This window comes from Girardinichthys multiradiatus, chromosome 19, assembly GCF_021462225.1.
Source record: "Girardinichthys multiradiatus isolate DD_20200921_A chromosome 19, DD_fGirMul_XY1, whole genome shotgun sequence".
NCBI classification, from domain to species: Eukaryota; Metazoa; Chordata; class Actinopteri; order Cyprinodontiformes; family Goodeidae; genus Girardinichthys; species Girardinichthys multiradiatus.
In genome coordinates this window covers 1,383,612-1,398,584 of record NC_061811.1, presented here as the reverse complement: position 1 = coordinate 1,398,584, position 14,973 = coordinate 1,383,612, and the positions used below count along the sequence as shown (strand labels likewise).

The 14,973-nt window shown below is 41.0% G+C and overlaps 1 protein-coding gene across 1 annotated transcript in view; it reads left to right on the top strand.

Annotated features, from left to right (window-relative positions):
• The window catches only part of sntg2 (syntrophin, gamma 2), a 100,394-nt gene that overhangs the window by 739 nt on the left and 84,682 nt on the right, over nt 1-14,973 (top strand). The window contains exons 2-6 of the mRNA XM_047345535.1: nt 8,173-8,310; nt 8,427-8,483; nt 8,620-8,677; nt 11,169-11,212; nt 13,687-13,728. Coding sequence (XP_047201491.1) covers nt 8,173-8,310; nt 8,427-8,483; nt 8,620-8,677; nt 11,169-11,212; nt 13,687-13,728 — 339 coding nt within the window. The remainder of the gene's footprint in view (nt 1-8,172; nt 8,311-8,426; nt 8,484-8,619; nt 8,678-11,168; nt 11,213-13,686; nt 13,729-14,973) is intronic.

Genomic DNA, 14,973 nt, shown 5'->3' with positions numbered 1-14,973 from the left:
GACGGCAGCTCAGCTGTGCTGCATCCTAACCCTGCTTTTACACCTAAAAGAATCACGAGTTCGTTCAGATCGAGAGTGATAACTCTGGATGGTTTTTATCCTCCTCCTCATAACTCTGAAGAGGAGGCCACTGCGCTGCTCCCAGCGTCTGTTCATCCATTACAGAGAAAACTCTGCAGGAGGTCCTCTGTCCATCTGTCCAGCGCCTCTAACATTGGCTGTGTGAGGCTATTTCACAGGCTTATATTTCCTCTGGATTGGATCCTCCAGAGAATCTTAGAGCTCATCCAATCAGGGGGATTTAATCCTCCACGGCTCTGCATGGAGGAATGACAGTGGAGGACATCTGCACAGCAGCCTCATGGTCATCTCCATGCTCATTTATTCGTTTCTACCTGCGAGATGTGTCAGGTTTCTCCATGACTCATTCTGTTCTCAGGGTTCTGACAGAATGACTGTTATTTCGTTACATTTATTATTGAGTCACCCTTCCTGCATGCAGACGCCGTAATATTATTATCAGCCACTGTTCGTGACTTATGATGTTATTGTCACTGCGGCTGTATTTCATTAAGCCTCTGTGTGAACAGAGGTTTTTCTCCTCTGTTGTGTTGTCTGTGGCACACAAGGTTGTTATGCTGCATCATTACGCATGATCCAGCTGCTGATCTGTCTCCACTTTCCCTCATGGAGATTTTTGACCTGCTCTGCTCATCGTTACACTGTTACAGTTCGTAACCTTCGTTTTCCTATTACAGCAGCAGGTCTGTTATCTCAGCCTTTCCCTGACCAGATATTCTCTCTGTTCATTGTGATGCGCAAGACGCTTGGAGTGCGTAATTACGCTTACAGAACGCTGATTTTTGGTGTCATTAGGCGAGCAGATGTTCAGTTGTGGTCTGGATGGACCCAGTGAGGCATAGACTACATCCTGCTTCGCCTTTAACCCACTAGCGATAGCCTTAAAGGGCTGCGCCTATACTCATAGAATCTGGGGTTACAGTTCATAACCAACGTTGTCAAAAAAAAAAAATAGCAAGTTGCCTATTTGGGATTATTTTGGTTTTAAACCGGATAAAAGAGGTAAATCACAGGATGTACGCTGATGTATAGAGCCAGCAAAGGCCTGAAACACGACGAACTCGCATTAGTATTTACGTGTTCACCATCTGGCTGAGGCTGCTCAGTGTGTCGCCTACAAAACAGTTTGATGTGGAGACTTTTTCCCACCCGTGGGGCCTCCGCGCATACGTCCGCGGAGGCCAAAAGAAAAAACGTTGAAGGGCTCAGCCTTATAAGGTTATATATATTATATATGGGGAAATATCAGTTATTGATCATAACGGCAATATTAATATCGGACATCAGCGTAAATGTTCATATCTGTGCATCCCTAGTTTGTAGCTGAGCCTGCTTGTCTAATCTTCAGATGATGGTATGTTTCTGCACCACATGAAGGATCTCAGCCTCTGCGTGTCTGATGTGACTAAAAACATGAATTTTCTCAACTGGTTTATTTGTTCTCAGGCTCTGGTCCAGTTCTGTGACCATCAGCTGTCAGATCGAACTGCTCCCCATTTTTTCTTTAAGCTTCAGTGTTATCCAGTGACAAAAACCGCTCAGCCTTGACCTTCTCTTGTCTTTGTGGGTTCAGAAATGTCCACAGTGGGTGGGCATTGGGTCTTGTTTGTTCTTTAACTCAGTCAGCGCCTCCTGCTGATATCGTTAGTCTTTGTCATACTCATAAAAACTAAACTCCTGACAGATCATTTAAAAGCTTTCTTTCTCACACTTTTGTTTTGCCTTCTGGACATTGGAGCTGCTAATTGCAATTTTTTTCCTTTAACATTTAATGAAGTTTAGATGTTTTGAAATATTTTTTATAACTTATAAGGTCATGGAGTGAACTGTAGATATAAAATGAAACTTCATGCTATGTTTGTATGTGATCTCTGTTTGAGTTTGCTTCCCTGCTGTCTGTCTGTGTGTGTGTGTGTGTGTGTGTGTGTGTGTGAAGATGCCTCCCGTTTAAATGCATTTTCCCCTCCAGCACTCTTCTATGGTGCATATAGTCAACTTTATGAAAGAGCAGCTTTGATTTTCTTGTATAAGGTGACCTTATACATCAAATACATCGAAGGTCTTCTCTCCTGCTAATATCCTGAATCCACCTTGCAGTGAAGACGACTCTGTAAACTTTTGCAAAACTAAGTATCTCATGAGTCAAAATATGGATGAAACCCAAACAGACGTCTGAAAACAACCTGAATCGTTATGTCATCACTCAAGAAACCATGTGAAAAACAGTGTATTCAGCATGTTGAATACACTGGTTGTTAATCCAGCTGGTTTAAACTATTACAATTAATTTTGTGTATATTACTGTTTAGGAAATAGTTTGTGGATTACAGCTCATCTCTTGTCTGTCTTTATAAAACTCTTCTTATAAATGCAGTATACAAAATTAAATTCAGTACAGTAATGATTTGAAAGGACAGCTTGGATGCAGTCGTTGACTGGGTATTACATTTAAAGTGCTGTTCATTCATGCTCTGTATGCAGGCAACCTGCATCTTCTGCCACTTGGTGAACTTGACCCACTGTTCTGACTTGGTGTGGGCAGGCTGCTGTAAACTGTGTACCAATGTTTTAAAAAGTTACATTAAAACTGCTGTCATACTGTTCCTACAGTTTCAAGTCCTTTTCATATCATACTGGCGAAAGTGCTGGAGGGAAAAGAGTTATCTCTGGCTAGTTGGAGCAAAGAGTAACAGAGTGCTCCCCCTCCCCCACCCGTTGCTGTGTCAGCTGGCTGAAGTAAGGCTACCCCACTTTTCTCGTGCTCACAACCAAAACAAGTTTGATTACTTGAAAATGGATTCCTTTAAAGAAAAACGGCCTGATTGTGAAGCAGAAGAAGGAATGCAGCAGGTCCGCCACCCGTCACCAAGCTCTGCCACAAGGCTAGACACCAGACCGATGTACAGGACAGTCCTTACTTTGCAACACTGACAGTGTGCTGACCCTGACCAAATAAATTTGAGTGAATGAAAAAATGAGGCTGCACAGTGGCGCAGTTGGTAGCACTGTTGCCTTGCATCAAGGTTCGACTCCCTGATGGGGAAATTTCTGCACACATGCACACACATTAAACAAAAGTCTAAATTGTTAGGAAAGAGCCCATTACCTTTTAATGTCCTCCAACCTGCCTCAGACTGGGCTGTAGAGATGATAGATTCAGCAGAGCTTTGAGAAGACTCATTGGCATTTTGGAGTGAGTTACAGTGTCAACTTCTGGGTCTGCTCTAAGGCCTCCATTCAGTGTGAGATTCCCACAAAACAGAATCCAGAAGGCATGCTTTCTACATGTTCAAATGACCTCTAATCGCTCCTTCGATGAGGAGAAGCAGAGACTCCACTCAGAGCTCCTGCAGACAGCAAGCTCCTCCCAAGGCTGCTAATAGTGCAAGTTTAGTTAAGTAAATTACTCCTCCACTTGGAGCAAGGGACTGGTTAGTACTTACAGGTAGTAACCAGTGGTGGTCTTCATCCTGACAACCCATGTTGCATCTGGCAGCACTATGTACCATAGTGTTTTTTATGATATCCTTAATTTTTCAAGTCCTTGCCCTCAATGTTCAACATGTAAGAGTAGCAATTATATGCATCAGTATTAATGGTGTTTTTCCTGTCATTTTGCTACACTGCATGTGAAAGCATGATGATGCCAACAGTAATTTCAATCTCCAACAAGGTTTTAGCCATTTTAGCGGTCGGATCTGGAAAGCAGCAGAACACGAGCAGCTTCCTCTCATCCCAGCTGTCTGTTGTAGCATTTCTTAGCTGAAAGTCTGATTACGATTTTTCAGCTAAAGCGAAAAAGGTTGAATTTCCAGACCTTTTCCTTCTTCTTAGAAGGTTTCTTGAGCTGTCGCTCATAAGTACTTATGTGTGTGTGTGTGTATATATATATGTATATACAGGGATTGGACAATGAAACTGAAACACCTGGTTTTAGACCACAATAATTTATTAGTATGGTGTAGGGCCTCCTTTTGCGGCCAATACAGCATCAATTCATCTTGGGAATGACATATACAAGTCCTGCACAGTGGTCAGAGAGATTTTAAGCCATTCTTCTTGCAGGATAGTGGCCAGGTCACTACGTGATACTGGTGGAGGAAAACGTTTCCTGACTCGCTCCTCCAAAACACCCCAAAGTGGCTCAATAATATTTAGATCTGGTGACAGTGCAGGCCATGGGAGATGTTCAACTTCACTTTCATGTTCATCAAACCAATCTTTCACCAGTCTTGCTGTGTGTATTGGTGCATTGTCATCCTGATACACGGCACCACCTTCAGGATACAATGTTTGAACCATTGGATGCACATGGTCCTCAAGAATGGTTCGGTAGTCCTTGGCAGTGACGCGCCCATCTAGCACAAGTATTGGGCCAAGGGAATGCCATGATATGGCAGCCCAAACCATCACTGATCCACCCCCATGCTTCACTCTGGGCATGCAACAGTCTGGGTGGTATGCTTCTTTGTGGCTTCTCCACACCGTAACTCTCCTGGATGTGGGGAAAACAGTAAAGGTGGACTCATCAGAGAACAATACATGTTTCACATTGTCCACAGTCCAAGATTTGCGCTCCTTGCACCATTGAAACCGACGTTTGACATTGGCATGAGTGACCAAAGGTTTGGCTATAGCAGCCCAGCCGTGAATATTGACCCTGTGGAGCTCCTGATGGACAGTTCTGGTGGAAACAGGAGAGTTGAGGTGCACATTTAATTCTGCCGTGATTTGGGCAGCCGTGGTTTTATGTTTTTTGGATACAATCCGGGTTACCACCCGAACATCCCTTTCAGACAGCTTCCTCTTGCGTCCACAGTTAATCCTGTTGGATGTGGTTCATCCTTCTTGGTGGTATGCTGACATTACCCTGGATACCGTGGCTCTTGATACATCACAAAGACTTGCTGTCTTGGTCACAGATGTGCCAGCAAGATGTGCACCAACAATTTGTCCTCTTTTGAACTCTGGTATGTCACCCATAATGTTGTGTGCATTTCAATATTTTGAGCAAAACTGTGCTCTTACCCTGCTAATTGAACCTTCACACTCTGCTCTTACTGGTGCAATGTGCAATCAATGAAGACTGGCTACCAGGCTGGTCCAATTTAGCCATGAAACCTCCCACACTAAAATGACAGGTGTTTCAGTTTCATTGTCCAACCCCTGTATGTCTATGTGTTGCCCTGCGAAGGACTGGCGACCTGTCCAGGGTGTACCCTGCCTCTTGCCCGTAGACTGCTGGAGAAGTTTAGGTTAGCCATGTTTCATTCCCAGGATATGTTAATCGTAAGAGCTGGTGTAAGATTTGGCCACTGTTTTAATCCAGTGAAACTCACCTGTCCAGTGTGGAGACACACCTCCGCATTGCTTGAGTTAATGCTCATGCATAAAGCTGTTTCAGAACTAAAGAGCTTCTTCAGTGACAGACTGGTGCATCCTAGTTGCTCAAAGTAGCGTTATCACAGGCCCTTCCTCCCAGCAGGTGTTAGACCATCACTATTCCCAACAAATTAATGTGTTCACATCCCTGCTGTTTTTGCATAGATTTTCTATTTCCATTTCTTGTAAATAATCAGTTTTTTACTCGTTTTGTAATTTTTATTTGAATTGCCCTCTTTACATCGTTGCATCCCTAATACATGGCAACAGTGGAGAGGATAACTTTTTAAATAGAAGAGGGAGGTTGGTCAATCAGGATTAATCTAAATGAATAGTTAGAAATTCTGCTCAGCATTTAACAGAATGTCAATGAAGAGTATAATTTTCATCAGACCTCTTACAGGATTTAGGGTAAGCTCAATGTTTCTTAGGAAATTGTGTGATAATAAGGAAAAACAGTAGTCCGGCCTTTAAGTAACAAATGTTTTGGCCAAGTTTTCTGCTTTACTGGGGCACAGAGTACTAATTTCAGGATTTACACGATAGAACAAAAGTGGTTTTGGAAAATTGTTTGGGAGTTAAGGAACCTGTACTGATCATAGACACCCTAATGCAATCAATGGGGAAAAGGTTTAGTAAATTGTGTTTCTGTTAAACACTCAGCTTAGAAATAAAAAAAAACTTTTTGTCCTAATTTAGTTTGGATTCTGTCTTAAGTCATTGGAATTATCAGGATTTGTGGATAAATATAGATGAGTATCATCAGCATGACAATAGAAATGTATCCCATGCTGTGTGATAATTTCCCTAAGAGGAAGAAGAGGCCGGGTCGAGCAATGAACCCTCCTACATTTCTGATGTAAAGGTGGGTCTTGTTTCTAGCAAACAGACATAATGCAATGCCATTCTGACACTTTAATTTTCAGTTGGGAAGCTGAACTGATTGTATTTTCACAAGTTTAATTTCCCACCTTTCAGGGTTATTCATCCAAGGTCACTTCATCACAGCGCTTTGATTTGAAACCTTTGGTCTCTCGTCTCATTTTTACACCTCAAAAACTGATTAGATTTAACAAGATGTTATTCATTTTTGTGAGTGGTCAGAAAGATTAGCATAAGCACTAGACATCGCTGCCTCCACAACAAAATTATTCTCCAGCAAAGCAGGATTAGTAGAGTGGCTGTTGTGTCAGATTACATTAGATTGTCTGCTTTACTCCCTCATTATTGATGCTGTTAAAGGAACAAATCTGATTACTTTCTGCACCATATATTCTGTGACAGGATATCAGTATGATACATAAACATGAACTTGTGCTGTAGCTGAGTACACAGTTTGAGACCTCCCTGGTATTTAAAGTGATGTGATTCTCTCATGTCCGCATGCATTTTTCTTTCATTACATGACTGATTAGACCACATTAGAACAGAATTACTTAAAGTTGAGCTGTGACTTTTATTGGTTGGTTTAATGTGGTCTGTCTGCTGAACTCTGCCAGAACTGTAAAGACCTTTTCTCCAATCATGATGATTATACGCTCTAAAACATTTTGCTTTATTTACACCAAGAAGTTGGAGTGGTTCATTGTTCTGCTTCCCTCCTCAACGCAACGCAAAGAACACAACATTAAAACATTCTTATTATTATTACTATAATGAATTGTTTCCTAGACCAAGGTTGGTTTTAAGCTTTCTTCCAGTTTTCAAATTCTGCATCTTCTTCTTGTTTAAGGGACAAAATAGATGGTGTCTCAGAGGTCAGGACCTGCATCAGAAAAGCAATTTGCTTCCTCTTTTTCCATTTTAAACAGAAAAAGTGACTTGCTGTGCTTGGAGTGTCATCAAAACGTTTGGCATGTTGGTGTCGCCTGAACAACAACATTTCAGCTGAGCTCTAATTTTTTCTCCTCCCTTCTTCAGTGGGAGCAGAGCATGACCTTCATTCCCAAGAGTCTTAAAAGAGAATAACTTGACCTCGCTCATGTACTCACGCTGACCTTTTTCAAATACCCCTCATCCCTCGATAGCACATCAATGAAAAGGTGAGTCACCTGCTGGTTTGTAGAAAACTAGATGCTGCCTTCAAAACTAAACGTGGAAAACTGCAGCCCAAAATAAATGTTGGATTCATTCAGCGACAGCTTCATGTGTTCAGTATATTGAGTACTTACCACGTTAATTGTTACAGTGGAATACCATTCCTCTTATGTGTGTGTGTGTGGATGGAGGTGTAACACCACCGTCACTAAACCAACTTTTGGTTCCTTTGGCAGGAAAAGTTTCAGATTTTCACCTGAAAACAATGAAAACACAACCAAGTATTTGTGCCCATGTTGATACAAGCTGCCATCAAACTGACTGAGGGCCAAACAATTTATTCCACTGAAATAAGAAATAACTACAATAACTTAATGTGCTGTTTGGAGATGATGATTTGAGCCTGAAAGATCAGAAAAAAATAACTTTTATTAATCGAAGAATTTCAAGGTTCTTCTGTGCACCTCTGGACTCTCTTCCACCCTGATCTGTAAAGATGCTCTAACCCATGTTTTTTTTTTTAACCCTTTTAACACACAGGTTATGCTGGGTCAAGCAGAACCAGTAAACCCAAAACCTCTGCAGAATAAAACATAAAACAAATGACAAACTGACAAAGGAACAGTCAAATCATGCTTGGCTAAATTTCAATGCTGTTTTTAATTCCAACAGACGAAATCTGGAATTGCTTTGCTGTACAATGATAAGACCAACAACACCTACGATGTGTGCCTGAAACTGACCAAAGATGCATTAACTATACAGAAGCTGGATGTGGTCTGCACTAATGGAAGTGAATCCCAAGTAAACGTAAGTGCACCCGAGTGCTCCAGATGTGCACTGAAATTCATACTAGATGACTCCAGAATGCTGTTTCAGTGTTAACAAAGTCCCTTTTGCCAATAAAAAACTCCCCCTTTCTAAAGCACAGAACTGTTGTACTGCGAAGACAGGCGACCGGCGGGCTGGGCTTAAGCATCAAAGTAAGCTGGGATGATTTCATTATGGAGAGACTGCAGTGAAAATGAGAAGGCTTTGGTGGCACAGATGGCTGTTTGTTTAAGCAAACCTTGATGCTAAAACTCAAAACTCTTCATTCTTTTCCTTTTATATTTCCAGGGCGGTGCAGAACACAGCGTTCCGGTGGTTATTTCAAAGATTTTTAAAGATCAAGTCGGTAAGAAGAATGTTTTTTTTGTACTGAAAGAATGACCTGTTGATGCATCCAGTGAAATAACTACAACTTAACCCGAGCCCTTGGTAAAAAGATTCAGCCAAAATGGAGAAGCACAGCGAGAAACATTTACAGTCCTCAAGATGTAACAGCTTAAAGCACTGCTTGAAAGGATCTAGGTTTAAGACCTTTCCACAGCATGTCAATTAGATGCAGCTCTGGACTTTGACTGGGCCAATCCAAAACCTTTCTGTCATTCTGTTGTAGATTTGTTCCTTTGATCTGCCACCCCTGTGGTTGACAGTTTATATGAGGTGATTGAACTGATCTGTGTCTGGTCTCCTCCAAACATGGTTCTGTTGATTATGGTCATACTGGTCATATTGGTCCATCTGTCCAGATGACATTTTCCCAGAAGTCTTCTCCTTCATTCAGATGCAGCTTTGCAACCTAAGTCCTCCTGTCATCTTGTTTTTAGAGAGAAGAGACTTTCTCCTTCTAGCCTTCCAAACAGGCAGTCTGGTTAAGTGTTTTTTGCTGATAATCAATTCATCTATTTGATTAGCAGCTCCTGGCTCATCAATACTCCATAATTAAAAGCAGAGAGGGTGTACTTAGTTGTTTTTCCCTGTTGCTTCTGCCGTTTTGGCTTTTTTCTTTAGATATGAAGATGTTATATTTATATGCTTGGTGCATTCCCCGTCTAACCTGGGGACAAAGTTTTTCCTTTAAACTGGATGTCCAGTTCTCTAGCAGGTGGTCTTGGTACTCAGGGTCTCTTTTATACAGGGAGATTTTTCTCATGTGATGATGATGTGGTTTGTATAAGCCTCACGTGACATTTTAAGAAAATAAAAGTACTCTTTTTTTTTTTTTTTTTATGCTATCTTTCAGATGTATGTTATAAAGTATTTATTTCAATATTTCTAAAATGACCAATTTGCTGATATCAGGTTGATGATTAGTACGCTGTCTGCTCAGGCAGAACTGGCAGTCAGCTCTTTAACAGACATGCTGTTACCTTAACAATGATGATGCGTAACTGGCAGAGATTTTCACAACCAGAAATATTTCCCAGCAGCTGCAGTGGGCAGCAACAGGTGGGGGAGGGTCAGTGCTGTCACTGTGCTCCTGTAGGAACAGCATGACAAAAAAGTTTTGTGGATTTAAAACTGTTAATTATTAAACATTGCTACCGTGGGTACCAGTACCTGACCTGAGTATTTACATTTTTTGCAGCTGGAGTTGCAAATTATTGAAAACTGCACTTAAACTCAAGCAGGCTGTTCATCAGTTGATCTAAAGTTTACAACAATTAGCCTTAAAACATTAAAATCCGCTAATAAATCTGGCCCATGTGGTGTTTTCCGTCAGGGATTCACACAGTCTGCCTCCTGATGGTAAAAACAAAAACGCTTTCTATCTTTGAGCGTGCCTGAAATGTTGAGCTGCATGAGCAAGACCTCTCACAACGCCATCTCTGCAGAGGTTGGACATAGTAAGGTTCTGAGGGTTACTGAAATAAAAAGTGGTGGACCTACAACTATTTGACCTTCCCTAATGTTGGTTGAGAATCAGCTGTAGTCATATTAAGGTCTGTAATAATGCTGACTGTAGCCTGGTAGGACTTAAAGAACAAAGCATTCCTCTTAGAGACCACGTCTGCTCACACACCACAGGCTGCCCCTCTGGACCTTGCAGGGAGCACCAAACACTGGAAAAATGAAAGAACATTTTATTTTCTCATGAGAAAGAATTCAATCTAAGAGGTCCTGATGGTATTGGCAAAACAACGAGATTCTACTGCAGACACAACACTGTGGAGGAGGAACAATGGAGCTCCAGGTTGTACAGAAGCGTGTTAACCTGGTTACAGTCCAGCAGTGTGAAATGAGGAACATTTGTAACTTTTCTTCTGGTTTTAGGATTTCTTTTAAAATTATTGATGCATTTTTAACTATTTATGGTTATCTGTTTGACATAAACTCAGATATTAGCATATCTAATCTTCTAAAATATTTAATGTTAACAGGATGTCCAGAATAATAATGTTTTCTAATGTTTAATATCGTTTTATGATCACGGAGCGTAAAATGCTGTGAATTTTATCCACAGCAGATAAACACTAATATTCCTGATGGCTGGAGAGAGGATGACTCCCATAAGTATCAGTTATATTATAAGACCAGATGACCTTTCAGTGTCCTCCTGTCATATGTCAGTGAGTCATGTCTCTGAAACGTCTTCTTGTCCACAAGACTGCGAGATCTTTTCACAGAACTTGACAGATCAGAGCTTCCCATTGTTCCTTCCTGCTCTGCTGCAAATGAGTTTATATCCTGATTAGTTTCAGATTTCATGCTCCCCGATGTTCTGTCTCCCAGCTTCAGGATGTTGTCTGAGATTAGTCAGACGGAGACACCACATTACCATTTATAAAATGTGCAATTACTTAGTAACGTTTTCATTAACCCCTGACAATTGATGCCCACAGCCGATCAGACGGGAAAGCTGTTCGTCGGGGACGCCGTGCTGCAGGTCGGTACATCACTTCCTGACTCATTGGATCAGAGCCGTGTTCTGGTCGTTGAAATAGAGGGAAGACTTATGCTTGTTAATTTCAGTAGTGTTTTATGTGGACTGTGTAATTGGATTGAGGAGAAGAGGGTGGAATATTGTAAAGTTTGAGCAGAATAATGAGAAATAAATGAACTCTTTAATGCCAGCATGTTTTTCATCTCCATGTTTTGATTGAATATATTTCTATTTAACTGCTGTAATTATTTATCATACCAAACATCTCATTTTTCAGTCAGTAGAAACGAACTGAACTCTTCACGAATTATTGGTAATACACTCACTGGCCTCTTTATTAGGTACACCTTGCTAGTACCGGGTTGGTCCTCCTTTTGCCTTCAGAACTGCCTTAATCCTTGGTGGCATTGATTCAACAAGGTACTGGAAACATTCCTCAGAGAGGTTGGTCCATATTGACATGATAGCATCACACAGATGCTGCAAATTTGTGCTCTATTGGATTGAGATCTGGCAACTGGGGAGGTCATTTGAGTCCAGTGAACTCATTGTCATGTTCCAGAAACCAGTCTGAGATGATTCGTGATTTATGACATGGCGCGTTATCCTGCTGGAAGTAACCATCAGAAGATGGGTCCACTGTGGTCATAAAGGGGTGGACATGGTCAGCATTTGCACCCACAGAACTGCCGCTCACTGGATATTTTCTCTTTTTTGAACCATTCTCTGTAAACCCTAGAGATGGTAGTGGGTGAAAATCCCAGTAGATCAGCAGTTTCTGAAATACTCAGACCAGCCCGTCTGGCACCAACAACCATGCTACGTTCAAAGTCACTTAAATCACCTTTCTTCCCCGTTCTGATGCTCGGTTTGAACTGCAGCAAATCTTGACCATGTCTACATACCTAAATGCATTTAGTTGCTGCCATGTGATTGGCTGATTAGAAATTTGCGTTAACAAGCAGTTGGACAGGTGTACCTAATAAAGTGGCCGGTGAGTGTATAATGTTTGTATGTTCATTTAAGTTCATATGCAGCTTTTTTATTTGATTGAGGCTGTTTATCTAGAAGATCAAATATATTCAGCAAAGCAATATTAATATTCATGCTGGAAGTTATTGTGAATTATAATATGAATGGAGCTGCTACAGCCTGTGGCTTTGGGTCTGCTATATTAAAAATGTATTTGCGCAGTATGTGAATTGTCACACATCAGAATATTGCAACCCTCGGCGTACAAGCCTTGCAGATTAGGAGGGGTTCGGTTCGGCAGCTTCTAAGCAGAGGGACCGACTGAACAGAGAAATCAGAATTAAACTGATTAAATCATTTCTAATATGAAAATGTGATAGAATTGCTCTCATCAACAGTTTGCCTAAAAACATGAAGAAATTAGACCTTTCTGAAGATTTCAAAAGATTAACATATGACTAGAGCTTCCTGAGGATTGCTCTAGATACACTCACTGGCCACTTTATTAGGTACTCTTAGTAAGAAGTAAGAAACTAATGCATCTCTGAATGTAAAATGCTGCCATGTGATTGGCTGATTCCAGGTGTACCTAATAAAGTGGCCGGTTAGTAGATATATTTATCATTAAGAGTTTTTAGATCAGGTTTGGTTCCTCGTCACCAGCCTCCAGAGGATCATTAGAAGTGTGAGCCTAGTTCCACATCACTGTAAGGTCTGACTGAAATATTACAACCCGGGTTATCGAACATCCAAGTTCTTGGGTTTTAGATGAATACATCAGTCATGTTAAATATTTAGGTTTAGATGTTGGATAAAACATGTAAACTGAGGCTATTGGGGGCTGAAGAAGCTTCTTCTCTCTATAATATAATATAATATAATATAATATAATATGGCAGCAAAGCTACATCTGAATGAAGCACAAGTCTTCTGGAATGATGACCAGATTGATGAGACCACAACAGATGTTTGGTTATGATGCACAGTCTGGACTTTATTAGTCCACTTATGTTTATTGCAGTCTATTATGTCCTTGATTGTTGTGTCCTGGTTTTCTTTCCAGTTGGTTTTTTGCACGTTTCCGCATGTCTGTGGAGTCATTTTGTTCAGGTTGCTTTAGATGTGGTTTGGTTGTGTTTTTTGGAGGGAAATGTTATTTCCTGTTCATCTGTGGTTATTCCATCACCAGAATGACGTTTGAAAAGTCTTTTCTTTTAACTGTTGTTTTGTGGATGGATTTGTTCACCCAAATGTAGTTGTCTGTGTGATGATGACTGAAGTTCAAGCTGCTCATCATTCCAGCTGTAGCTTTGTACCTTCTTCATCCATAAATTTCATTCGGTTTCTGAGTCACAACAAATGTCGTTTCTATGCAGTTTACATAACAAACAGATCTGATTCTTACGCAGAAATATTTCATCATATTAACTGTTAGACAAAACAACCTAAGTATAATATGACTCCATCAGATAAGTCACTGCTTTGTAATCTGTTTTCTCCTTTAGGTCAATGGCATTAAGGTGGAGCACTGCACGCATGAGGAAGTTGTAAGTATGTTTAAAATTTTACGGTGACTATAAAGATTAATTATGTTTCGGTAAGAAGTCTATTCTTCACCAGAATGATCAATCAAACTAATCTACACATGCAAACAAACATAGAAACACATATTTACATCATTGTTTGATAGATGTTGCTGAAAGGTTGAAGGTTTGCTGATTCTTAAAAATGATTTCTTTAACTTCACTCATTGGACGGACCACCACTCAGAACAATGAACCGTTCAAGGAACTTAGTGTAGATCTGATAGGAGCCATAAACTTTGGAAAGTAATCGAATCATCTGCAAATTCAAAGATTGCTTGTTATAGAAGTTATTCAGAGGTGTCCTTACTTTGCCAAGATCTGGAAGAACAACCCAACTGTCCTCCTCAGAAGAAAGGGAATGGGTTGGCATGTTGAGGAACAACCTTGGAAGTCTTCTGTGAACTGGAAAGTGTTGGAACATCGGTGTTACTGTCCACAGTGACGCCAGTTTAACACCACTGGGGACGGGAGGTTGCTGGCCAAGGAGGAAGCTTTTGCTCCAAAGTCCACTCCTTCAGGCTGGACCGCAACTTCATCTGCTCACATGGACATTTAAATGTGTTCTGGAGAAAAGTCTGATGGTCAAGACAAAGACAACATTGAGCTGTTTGGACACAATGACACGTTTGCTTAGAGGTTTTCAAACCTGCGAACACTGTACCAACTGTCAAGCATGGTGGTGGCAGCATTATCCTATGGGTTTGTTGCAGTACCAATGGTACTTTTGCAATACAGGAGGACTACCTCTAAGTTCTTCACCATAAATCAACAGCTTGGTAGATGAAACAGCAGATCATCCCAAACTGGTTCTGGAATGGATAAATCTGACCAACATTAAGGTTCTGGACTCAGTTTCCCAAAGCTCTGACTTCAGCTCTGTTAAGCTTAAAAACTGGATCTGTGGCTGAAAACCGTCCAGTTTGAATGAACTCGACCAAGCAGACCAAGAAGAAAGGTCACATATCAAGCCAGGGTGACCCAGGAAGCTTGTTGCTGGCTAGCTGTGGCTCTGGATCATTTAGAACCTGAAATCCACAATCAATTCAGACTTGTGCACCTGGGTTAACAACAGAACACATACATTCTTCAAACGTTCAGGCCCATGACTGACATTAAAATCTGTTGGTGAAAACCAGAGTGAACATCAGCAGTCTATGGCTGTCATGCTCCTGTTGTTCTTGGTGGAAGCTCATGTTAAAAGTTCTG